The sequence below is a fragment of the Crocuta crocuta genome, unplaced genomic scaffold, assembly GCF_008692635.1.
Source record: "Crocuta crocuta isolate KB4526 unplaced genomic scaffold, BGI_CrCroc_1.0 scaffold310, whole genome shotgun sequence".
NCBI classification, from domain to species: Eukaryota; Metazoa; Chordata; class Mammalia; order Carnivora; family Hyaenidae; genus Crocuta; species Crocuta crocuta.
In genome coordinates, this window is record NW_027532609.1 from 937020 (window position 1) to 950199 (window position 13180).

Consider the following 13180-nt stretch of genomic DNA (forward strand, 5'->3'; position numbering starts at 1 on the left):
CTCTCTCTGTCCCTCCCCTGCTTACATACTCTCTCCCCCCCCATATCTGCAGAAAAAGAAAAAAAAAGGCAGTGCAACATTTTACTCCCCACTGATTTGGTTATATAAATGTCACTTGTATATCACTGTTATTTACATCATGTTTATTTAAATAAATTTAACACATTTCAAAACTATTTCTTTTTTTTTTTAATATTTATTTTTTGAGAGAGAGAGAGAACAAGAGCAGGGGAGGGGTAGAGAAAGAGAGGGAGGGAAAAACAGAATCCCAAGCAGACTCCAGGTTCCAAGCTATCAGCACAGAGCCTGACGCAGGGCTTGAACTCACGAACCAAGAGATCATTTACCTGAGCGAAAGCCAGACATTTAACTGACTGAGCCACCCAGGCATCCCAAAACTGCTTAACTTTTCCCAAAAAAAGGTAAAATTTTAAATATATGCTTAATATATTTAAATTTTAAATAAATTGTGTTTGTGTGTGTTTCCACATATACAGAGTACCATAAACAGCAATTTAAGTCAAATATAATTTAAAAATTTATGTTGGTCTAATACTTCATTAATTTAATATATTTATGGCAACAGGGATGATATAAAAGCTCTCATTATTTCAGTTTAAAAGAAAATTTCAGTTAAATGGGGACCCCTAAAAATATACATATATAACTTAAACATCTTAACTCCTATTTTTTAATAATATAAATGTACATTAATTTGTCAATCTGTTGGTAATAGACACTATCAAAGGACATATTCAAAGTCCTGAAAGAAAAAGACTTTCAACCAAGAATTCTATGCACTACAAAACTATCCTTCCAAAACTAAAGGACATTTTAATATAGTCTCAAAAATAAAAACCGAGAAAAACTGTCAGTAGCAGACATGCCCAACAAGTCATACTAAAGGGGGTCCTTCCAGCCAAAATGAAAGAACAATACACAGGATCGTGAATCCACATGAAGATATAAAGAGCACTAATAAAAGTTACTACATAGGTAATAAATACAAAAAATAAATGTCTTTTTTCTTTATAAATTATTTTCTACTGATTTAAAATATAAATGTATAAAATAATAATTATAAAACTGCAATGATGGGATTACAATGCATCAAGATGTCATTTTCATGACAATTACAGTTTATGATATACATTTAGATCATCTGTTGTAAAGAAATTGACAGTTCATGTTATGAAGCATTTAGCATGAAATATGTTTATGAGTTTTAACTTTTGGATCCTAATTATATTTGAATATATTACATTTTCTAGAAGTTAAACTCTACTGTCCTGGATTTTTTTAAATTTTTGACTCAAACAATTTCAAACATATACACAAACATATACATGGATTTTTTAAGTGGAATATCAGTTGTATAATACTATATTACCACAGAAAATAATTTACTGTAATACAAGCCTTAGTTGGCCTTTTTGAGTTTGTCTCACCCAAAATTTAAGCTTCTTCGAGCATTTGATGTTACATTTATTCTATCTGTTGATGGACTTGGAATCACATGACGTCCTGGAGACATCTTTTTTACTTCCCAGGCCAAAGAAGTTGGTCTGTCAATTCAAGACATAAAACAGATTAAATTAACAGAGGAAAAAGAGAAATTTTAAATTTTTTCTCTGGTTGTTACTGGGTGAATACATAATTAGGTCACAATTTTCCCCTAGAGTTCTATTTACTGGCAAGTTACCATATTACCAATAAGCAACACAGATGACGCATGGTCCAGGATTTCCCACCCAGTGCAACAGAGCAACATCTAAAAAGGGCTTTGAGGTTACAAAGATATGAGATACACTACTTACATTTTAAAAGTCTCCATATACCCAGCTAAAAACACATTAAAAAGACAATGGTACTAATCCAGCCTACTTCTACAACTCAACTGGTGTATGATGCCCTGGAAAACTAAGTGTGTAGAACAGAGATCAAGACAGAAAAACAGTTGGGAGGGTTAAATGAAGAATACGCAGAAAAATATGAAGTCTCCTTTTCTCTACATGGGAGTGGGAACATAAACATTCCCTTGCTTTTTGCTGGGAAAGCTAACAACTTCTTCACCGGCCCCAAAACCTTGACAGGATGCACAATTTTACTAAAATGTTTTTCTCAAGCAGTGTTTTCTCTATTCTAATGCCCTCGGTGGGAACCTCCATAACTCCCCAGAATCTCCTTCTCTCTTACTCTGCATTCAATCTAGTGGTTGTGATTTTCTTCTCACATTAAAAAGTGATATTTGTTGTTAGAAAACAAGAAAATTCAGATAAAAAATTATCCAAATAAAGTCGAAAGCTTCTGACAATTTATTGTCAAATCACCTTTCAGAAAGGTTCTACCAAATTATACTTCAACCAGATAAAAAGTGCCAATTTCCCTTGAACCTTGTCAACAGAATCTTATTTTTAAAATGTCAATGGCTTGTGAAAGAGACAGCATTGCTTGCAAAGTCTACAATAATTACTGCGTGGCACTTTACAGGAAAAGTTTGCCGACTTCTGTGCTAGAGTTTCAGTCTGTGACAAGTTCTTTTTCTTACAGAAATTTTAGTAATAGTGTTTATTTTTAAAAATTCCTTAGCAAAATATTTTTGTTTTGAAATTATTTATTTTTATTATCACTACTAGTGAAGCTGGACTTTTTTTATCAGCTATTTAAATGTCTTTTAGGATTTGCATGTTGGTATCTTTTGTCATTTTTTTCCACTGGGATTTACATCATTTTCTACTTAATCTGAAATCATTTACTACTACTACTGTTGTTATTACTATTATGACTACAAATCCATTGACACAGATGACAGAATTATTTAAATTTTAATTTGATTTTTGTTTTTTTAATGTAGAAAGGTGTATTTTATTTCTATTAAATCAAGCTTATTAATACTTTCCTTTGTGGTTTCTGCTTTTGTCTTATGGAGTTCTCCAAAATAAAACTATATAAATATTTCAGTTTTTACATTTAAAGCTCAAGTCTAGGTGAAATGAATTTTGATGCATGATTTGAGGAATAGAAAATGGATAATGCCACCTACAGGTAATTTAAGGTTGCTTTCTATATCTAAAAGAAGCAAAGAGTAGATACACTGATAACCGGTTCAGATAAAAGATGTCCCAGTAATACTCTACATGGAAAATGCAAAAGAGTCAACCAAAAAACTACTAGAACTAGAATTCAGCAAAGTCACAGGATACAAAACCAATGTACAGAAATCGGTTGCATTTCTATACACCATTATGAAGCAACAGAAAGAGAAATCAAGGAATCAATCCCCTTCACAACTGCACCAAAAATCATAAAATACCTATGAATAAACCTAACCAAAGAGGTAAAAGATCTGTATGCTGAAAACTGTAAAGAGCTTATGAAAGAAACAGAAGAAGACATGAAATGGAAAAACATTCCATGCTCATGGATTGGAGAACAAATATTCTTAAAATGTCGATACTACTGAAAGCAATCTACACATTCAATGCAACCCCTATCAAAATAATACCAATATTCTTCACAGAGCTAGAACAAACAATTCTAAATTGCATATGGAACCAGAAAAGACCCTGAAGAGCCAAAGTAATGTTGAAAAAGAAAACCAAAGTTGGAGGCATCACAATTCCAGACTTCAAGCTGTATTTCTAAGCTGGAATCATCAAGACAGTATGGTACTGGTACAGAAACAGACACATAGATCAATGGAACAAAATAGAGAACCCAGAAATGGACCCACAATTGTAAGGCCAACTAATCTTCAACAAAGCAGGAAAGAATATCCAATGGAAAAAAGACAGTCTCGTCAGGAAATGGTGTTGGAAAAACTAAACAGCGACATGCAGAAAAATGAACCTGGACCACTTTCTTACACCATACACAAAAATAAACTCAAAAAGGATGAAAGAGCTAAATGTAAGACAGGAAACCATCAAAATGCTAGAGAAAACAGGCAACAACCTCTTTGACCTCAGCCATAGCAACTTCTTACTAGACATGTTTCCAGAGGCAAGAGAAACAAAAGCAAACATGAACTATTGGGACCTCAACAAGATAAAAAGCTTCTTTCTGCACAGAGAAGGAAACAATCAACAAAACTAAAAGGCAACTGATGGAATGAGAGAAACTATCTGCAAATGACATATCAGATAAAGTGTTAGTATCAAAAACATATAAAGAACTTACCAAACCTAACACCCCAAAAACAGAGAAACCAGTGAAGAAATTGGGTAAGAGACATAAAAAGACACTTTTCAAAAGAAGGCATCAGATGGCCAACTGACACATGAAAATATGCTCAAAGCACTCATCATCAGGAAAATCAAAACCACAAAGAAATACCACCTCACACCTGTCAAAATGGCTAAAACTCAGGAAACAACAGATGTTGGCGAGGAGGCAGAGAAAGGGAAGCACTTTTACAATGCTAGTGGGAATGCAAACTGGTGGAGCCACTCTGGAAAACAGTATAGAGGTTCCTCAAAAATTAAAAATAGAACTACTCTATGACCCCACAATTGGACTACTAGGTATTTATCCACAGGATACAAAAATGCTGTTTTGAAGGAACATATGCACCCTAATGTTGATAGTAGTGCTATCAACAATAGCCAAATTATGGAAAGAACCCACATGGCCATTGATTTATGAATGGATAAAGAAGGTGTGGTGTATATATATAGTAAAATCTTGGATTTTGAGTAACTTGTTCTGTGAGTGTTCCACAAGATGAACAAACATTTCTAATAAATTTTAACTTGATAAACAAGCAAAGTTTTGCAATACAAGTATTATAGGATGCCGTATGTCACATGATCCCAACTGGTTCTCTCTCTGTCTCCTGCTGTAGGATTGTGGGTGATTATCTCCCATGCTTGGATGCTCAGTCTGTGTGTGTGGCAGAAATCAGTGATTTTTCAGAACACTGGAAGGTGCCCACAACTAGTACTAGTGTATTTTTTGTCACTTCAAAGCACCTATGGACAGTCCTCTGTTTTTCCATACAAGAGTAACCTTAGGAATGCTTTGCTTCATTCTAGGTCAGGCTGCCTGCAGATATAGACTCTTTCCTCTGCTGCCTTATTGCCAGTTACATTAAATACAGTGTATGACAAGAGTTTATTAATACTGTACTGTCATTAACATCCGTGCAAGGATATACAATGGCTGCCATGCAGAAAAAGGTTGGAAAGAAAGGCAGTAAGAAGGAGGAGATGATTATGATGGAAGTTAAGAAGGAAATCATCAAGAAGTACGAACAAGGTATGGAAGTGGCCAAAATTGCAAGATTTTGTAAGTCTACGTCTGCAGAAGAGGAAGGGAAAAAAAAAAGAATCCCTCACTTCAAATGAGATTAAGAAGACGTGTAAATGGGCACCTGGGTGGCTCAGTCGGTTAAGCGTCCGACTTCAGCTCAGGTCATGATCTCGCGGTTCGTGGGTTTGGGCCCCACACTGAGCTCTGTGCTGACAGCTAGCTCAGAGCCTGGAGCCTAGTTTCTGTGTCTCCCTCTCTCTCTGACCCTCCACTGCATACACTGTCTCTCCCTCTCTCCCTCTCTTCCTCTCTTCCTCTCTCTCTCTCTCTCAGAAATGAATAAAAACATTAAAACAAATTTTTTTTAAAAAGATGTGTAAAATGTGGGAAACCATGCAAAGTTTTGGAGAAAAGCACCACCGGAATAAGGCTGTAGCAGTGCGAGCAATGAATCTGTTTAACAGCAATGTAATGCCACATTTCCGTGAAACCCTCAAAAGGAGGCAAAAGCAAGCATCATTGGATAGGTTCCTTGTTAAAGTTGCATGAAAAGAAAAAGATTCCACTGAGCCAACAGATAGCAGTGATTCCATTAGTGATAGTGAAAGTCGTCCTATACAATAACCCTCCTCTTTCTTGTCTTTCTCACACTAGCCACAAAGGTTTTCAAAGGTAAGTGCAGGTTAATTTAGTTATTTTTCTTTATATTTTGTATTTTCTTTATTATTTTGTATTATATTATAGTATTATAATCATTTTTATATGAATATTTTTGGGCTGTGAAATGAATCATCTGAATTTCCATTATTTCTTATAGGGAAATTTGCTTTGATATACAAGTGCTTTGGATTACAAGCATGTTTCTGTAATAAATTTTATGCTCACAAACCAAGGTTTTATTGTACAATGGAATATTACTCAATGATCAAAAAGGATGACATCTTGCCATTTGCAACAATGTGGATGGAACAAGAGTATATTATGCTAGGCAAAATAAGGTGAATATAAGGAAGGGAAGGAAAAATAAAATAAAAACAGAGAGAGGCAAACCATAAGAGATTTTTAAATACAGAGAACAAACTGAGGTTTGATAGAGGGGTGGGAGAGAGGGGAAAGTGGGTGATAGGCACTTGCTGGGATGAGCACTGGGCGTTCTATGTAAGCAATGAATCATGAGAATACATACTGTATTTCAGCCAATTTGACAATAAATTTTATTAAAAAGAAATTTTAAAAAGAAATTTTAAAAAAAGAAAGATTTATTGGAAGGATACAGGGTGTACAAGGTCAAGGACATCCAACAGGGGAAAAAAAACTAAAATCAAGACTCATGAGGATAAAGACCAAGAAGAGAGAGGCTGTAAAGCAACACTCTTAAGCTTTCAACACCACATGATTTCTCATTTTCCTGATTCTCTGGGTGTATCTTTTCTATTTTCTTTAAACCTGCTTTCTTCTGTTTACTTCACAAAAACAATAGAGCCACCAATCCCAAATCAGCATGATGATCCCTTAACTTGGATCAATCCAGTGAAGGAATGCACATCCCTCGCTCTCACAAATCTAATCACCTCTTATCCAGGGTTAAGTGTGAAACTGTTTGGTACAAACACAAACAGGTAGGCTTGACGGACCCAGGGAATGTGGGTAAATCAAGCACCCAAAACACCATATCAAAAATTTTCATTATGAGATACGAAGTCAGTCAGTCAGAGAAAGACAAATATCATATGATTTCACTCATGTGGAATTTAAGAAACAAAACAAAGAGGAAAAACAAAAAACAAAACAAAGCAAAAAAAGACTCTTCACTGCATAGAACAAACAATGGTCACCAAAGGTGGGGGCGAGGTGGGCGAAATAGGCAAAGGGGATTAAGAGTACACTTATCTTGATGAGCACTGGGTAATGCACAGAATTGCTGAATCGCTATATTGTACACCTGAAATATAATATATATATAATATATATAATATATATAACTAATATAACACTGTATGTTAACTATACTGGAATTAAAAAGATTTTTTTTTCATCATGAGGAACAATGATGTTAAAAAATCAACATATCATGGTTTCCCTGGATTTGGTTTCCTGGGGATCAAGCCTTCCTGGACTTGTCTCTTAGGATATCTTTACTCTCCTCATTCCTTTGTGGGACTGATACCACAGGATAGGACAAAAAACATGTTCTGTACTGGATGATTCCACTTACAAAAACTGAACCACAGTTATATCCAAAAGTAAGAGGCAGCCTAGGCCTGTTTTCTCTGGGTAAAAAGGTATCATTGTAGCTTCAAGCGACTTGGCCCAGTTTACAAGGGCTCAGTTTTCACTTATACGCTTAACTGAGTAATAAACTGTTCTTCTGACTTTGCACACAACCAAAATAATACTAAGTCTAGTTGATCATCTATCTCTGGAGGTATCTCTCAACTCTCCCTGTTGCTACTATTCTAGTCTAAATAGCCATAATCTACAAACTATACTGCTGCATTTTAACCTTCCCACACTGCAGCCAGAAAGATTTTTAAAATCACAAATCTGACATATCACTTCCTTACTTAAAAAAGTCTAAAGTTTGTATCATGTCTACAGAGCCCTACATAATCTGGTCCCAATCTCTAGGTTCATCTCATGCTACTCTTCCCCTTGTTCTCTCCATTGCAGTCCTGCTAAACTCTAAATTCTCTGACTATCTTGTGCTCTCTTGTACTTCCAGGATATCACATATATCCATCACCTCTACCTGGGCTTACTTTTCTTCTCTCATTGTCAAGCTAACTCCTATTTGATATTTCTGTCTCACTTAAATATGACCTCCTTGGGGAAGGCTTCCTGGATTCAGCAAATTGGTTGATGGTGCTTTTTCTTATATTCCCCAAGTATAATGTATTTCTTTTTGATGAATTTTGTGCACTGATAAGTATTTCACATCAATCTTTTCTGTGAACACACTATATATTTCTTAAGGGCAGGGACTGTGTCTGTTTCCTTAACTACAATAGTTCCAGAGCTTGGCACTTAGGACTCAGATGTTGTGTGGTGATTTCAAATGAAGGTTTCTCAAAACAGATTAACTTGGGGAGGGCGGGGGAAGAAGGCTAAGGGTACAAACCATAAAACAGGCTCTTAACTCTATAGTTAAGAGGGTTGCTGGAGGGAACGTAGGCAGGGGATGGGTTAAATTGGTGATGGGTGTTAAGAAGGGCACCTGTTGTGATGCGTACTAGGTATTACATGTAAGTGATGAATCACTAAATTCTACTTCTCAAACTATTATACTATACATTATCTAAATGGAATTTAAGTAAAAATTTGAAACAAAAAAAAAATGAAGATTTCTAAAGTAACCGACCTCTCATTACTCCCCTAATCAAAAATCATCAATTTACTCACTGAGTACTATACCACATTAAGAAATATGGAGTGACTGGATGGTTCAGTCAGTTAAGCGTCAGACTTTGGCTCAGGTCACGATCTCACAGTTCGTGGGCCCGAGCCCCGCACTGGGCTCTGTGCTGACAGCACAGTGTTGGCTTGGGATTCTCTTTCCTCTCTCTGCCCCTACCTTGCTTGCATGCTATTTCTCTCTCAAAATAAATAAATAAAGAAGAAAAATAATATAATTTTCCTTATATTACTTTCACTTCACACATGCTCTGCATTTCAATAGCTGTCTTAATTTTCTCTCTTCATCTAAAAGGCCAACCACTTGGAGTGCCTCAGTGGCTCAGTTGGTTAAAGGGTCCCACTCTTGATCTCAGCTCAGGTCATGATTTCATGACTTGAGCCCCTTGGCAGGCTCCACACTATCAGCACGGATTGGGAGTCTCTCTCTCTTCTTCTCTCTGCCCCTCCCCTGCTCATTCTCTCTCTCTCAGAAAGAGACTCTCAATAAACTTTAAAACATAAAATAAAAGGCCAACCATTTATTAAAATCCATCATATCTTTTAAACACTTCTGCATCTTGCATGAAATCCTTCCTCATCTATCCCCTACAAGAGAGATGACCCTGTCCTGTTCTGAACACCTGCAACAGTTCTTTTGTAATAATAAGTTCTATTTTATTCCACCCTCAGACTACAAATTCATGATAGTAGTAAATATATCATATCCATCAATTAAATCTCTGTACTGGATACAAGTGCCTTGCACTAGTAGGTACTCAACAAATATCTATTACTGAACTGAATAAGAAATACAGATCCCAACTTCTAGACTTTTACACATTTCAAATTAAGCTTAGGTCAAATTCATTGTCAACTTCAATGACTGCTTTTGAAATTGCTGGCTGCTATAAAGACCAGAGTTCATTACCTGCTTTGAGCATCTGTCTTCTCTAGCTTTTCCTGAAGTTGAATCCAGTCAATCAATGCTTTGAAATCTCTCACATAGTTATCCAGCATCATTAGCACCTCCTAGTTAAAACAAACAATAATGATTAAAGTCCATTCTGAGACTGAAAATTTTTAAGAAAAAACTTTAGACTGAAGTACTTAAGAATTAATAGTTTTTACATTATACTTCTCATTGAGAAAGTAGCAAAACCTACTGATTTAGTTTTTTGGGTCTGATTTTTATTCCCACTGTATGGCAAGAAATTAGTAAAGTTAAGAGTCTAAAGACCAAGAGATGGTATTGACATTCTTTCCCAAGACCCCCTGCCCCCACCAAATGAACATTTTTAAAATCTTTTTTATTATGAGGTTTAATAAACAGTATAGTACATAAATGTATATACAGATCATCATTTCAAAGCAAAGACCCATACATCCATCCACCCAGGACTAGATTCTAGAAATTACCTGGTGTCTCCTCCCAATCATTACTCTGTCCTTGCTCTGGGGCAACCAGTGCTTTGACTTCTAATAATTTAATTTTACCTGATTTTGAAATTCCTACAAATGAATTCATAGAGTATTAACATTTTGTGACTTCTTTTTTACTTTTGTTTACTAGGTTCATCCATATTATAGGATGAACCTGCAATTCATTTATTGCCATAGTCCAAGGTCACTACTGAACAGTATTCCATTGCATGCATATTTATTTATCCAAACTACAGCTGAAGAACATCGGGGTGATTTCCAAATAATATGCTGTTATTCATGTATGTCCTCTGCATGTATGTATGCATTTCTGTTGAGAATAAGCCCAAGAGAGGAAATACTGACTCACAAGGTGAGCATATGTTCTACTCTTGTATATAACACCAAACTGTTTTCCAAAGTGGTTGCTACTCTCACCAGCAGTGTATGAGTCCTCCATACTCCACACCTTCAACTATACTTGGTATTATCTGTTTGAGGTTTTCTTTAACTTTTTTTTTCTTAACCAACAAATTCTCCTTTATTTATTTTTTGTTTACAAATAGTTTATTGTCAAGTTGGTTTCCATATAACACCCAGTGCTCATCCCCACAAGTGTCCTCCTCCATGCCCATCTCCCCCCTCCCCCCCCANTGGGTAAATTCCTAGGGATTTTCTTTAACTTTAACCTGAGCCACTCTGGTTGATGACTGTGTAATGGTTTCATTTTGGTTTCAAGATGTTTTTCTAAGATAATTAATGATTTTCAGCCCTTTTTCATATGCTTATTAGCCATCCTCATTTTGTGAAGTGCCTATTCAAGTCTACCCAAGTACCTATTAAATTCTCTTGTCTTTTTCTCTTTGATTGGACGGAGTTACTAACATCTTTTGGATATGTGCTTTTTTTGGTTATACATGTTGCACAGATATACTTGACTTTTTACTCTCCTAATGGAAAAGAATGTTTTGATGAACATAAATTCCTAATTTTAAGGTAGTCTAACTTCTGACTCTTTTATCTAAGACTGATACTATTTGCATCAATTTTAAGCAATTGTTTTCCTACCACAGGTCAGGAAGATATTCTCCAACATCATCTTTTAGAGCATGGAGTCTCTCCTCTGATATACCGGTCTGTTTATCTATTCTTGTACCAATATCAACCTAACTTACACTGCTGTAGCTCTAAAATTAAAAAAAAACAAAAACAAAAAACAATAAATCCAACTATATCTTTGACTGCAGGGTGGCCAGGGTAATGCCAGTCCTTTGTATTTCCATACATAAGTTAAAATCAGATTGTCGATTTCCCAGGAGAAAATATTAAAATACAATTTTAATTGTAATTGCATAGGTTCTATAAATCAACTAGAAGAAAACTGACATTTTATAATATTGTCTTTTCTGGTCTATGATATATATATCTTATTTATACCTATATATACTCATATCTTATTCAGTTTCTCTCAAAATGTATGATAATTTCCTGTGTAGAGGTCTTGCACATTTTTAACTTTAGCCCTAAGAATAAACAGTGGTTGTTTAAGTATTTTTTTCATTTTCTGTTGCTATTGATTTGTATCCAGCAACTTTAACTCACTCAATACATCTAATAATTTCTCTTTAGATTCTTCTGGATTTTCTAAATACATAAATGTGAATATGCCATCTGTGAATAATGACATATTTCCTCTCCAAGTGTTATATATTTTGTATGTTATTCTTGTCTTCCTGTGTGGGCTACGATTTTAAGGACAATGCTGAATAGAAATAAAGATAGCAGACTTTGTCTTATTCCCAATTTCAGAAGGAAGGTGCTCAACATTTCACCATTAAGTATGATGTTTACATAGGGTTTTTTGGAAGATTCTTTCCATTAGTAAAGATGTTCTCTTTTATTCTCAGTTTGCTAAATTTCATCAAATATTTTTCTTATATCTACTGGGATAATCATATGATTTTCATCTTTATTCATCTAATTTGTCAAATAGTAATTTCATTCTCAAACGTTAAAACCAACATTGTAGTACTGGAATGAACCTAACTTGACTATGATGTATTGTCCAGTTTTTGAATCACCAGACCAATATATCAATATTTGGTTTAGAATCTGTGCATCTGTACTCCTAAGTAGTCTATATTTTCCTTTCTCCTGAAACCTTCAGTTATCAAGGTTATACTGAAAGAGTTCTTTTTCTTTGTTCTAGAAGAGTTTGTATAATACTGGCAAATTTTTTTGCTCATTTTTTTGAGATATGACTCACACACCATAAAATTTATCGTTTATAATTATACAATTCAGTCACTTTTAGTACATGCACAGAGTTGTGCATCTATCCAATTCCAGAACACTGTCATCACCCCCCAAAAAAACCCAGTATCCATTAGTAGTCACTCCCCATTCTCACCTCTTCTAGCCCTTGGAAGCCACTAATCTACTTTCTGTCTCTATGGATCAGCCAGTTCTGGACATTGCAAATAAATAGTATCATATAGAAAATGGTCTTTTATGGCTGGATTCTTTTACTTAATGTTTTCAAGATTCATCCATCTGGTAGCATGTTATCTATACTTCATTCTTTTTCATGACTAAATAAATGCATAAACAAACACATTTTCTTATTCACTTATCAGTTGATAGATATTTGGCTTGTTTCCACCTTCCACCCATTAGGAATAATGGTGCTATGAACATTCACATCTAAGTTTTTCTATTTCTCTTTCTCTTGGGTATATACCTAGTAGTGGATTTACTAAGTCATATGGTAACTCTAAATTTAACATGAATTACCAACATTTTTTCCACAACAGCTGCACAATTTTACATTCCCAGCAGCAATATATAGGCACACCTCATTTGACTATGCTTCATTTTAATGCAGTTCAGAGATATCATGTTTTTTACAAATTGAAGGTTTGTGGCAACTCTATGCTAAGCAAGTCTATCTATGCCATTTTCCCAACAGTGTTTGCTCTCATCATGTGTTACACTTTAGTAATTCTTGCAATATTTCAACTTTTTCATTACTATTATATTTGTTATGGTGATCTGTAATCAGTAATTACAATTCATTGAAACCTCAGATGATTGTTAGCAATTTTTAGCATAAAGTATC

General features: G+C 34.9%; 1 protein-coding gene across 2 annotated transcripts in view; it reads right to left on the minus strand.

Annotated features, from left to right (window-relative positions):
* SCAPER (S-phase cyclin A associated protein in the ER) overlaps positions 1-13180 on the minus strand; it is a 488585-nt gene that overhangs the window by 383109 nt on the left and 92296 nt on the right. For both annotated transcript variants that reach the window (XM_077780475.1, XM_077780477.1), the window contains exons 6-7: positions 9572-9672; positions 1449-1565 (exon numbers count right to left, since the gene is read on the minus strand). In XM_077780475.1, coding sequence (XP_077636601.1) covers positions 1449-1565; positions 9572-9672 — 218 coding nt within the window. The remainder of the gene's footprint in view (positions 1-1448; positions 1566-9571; positions 9673-13180) is intronic.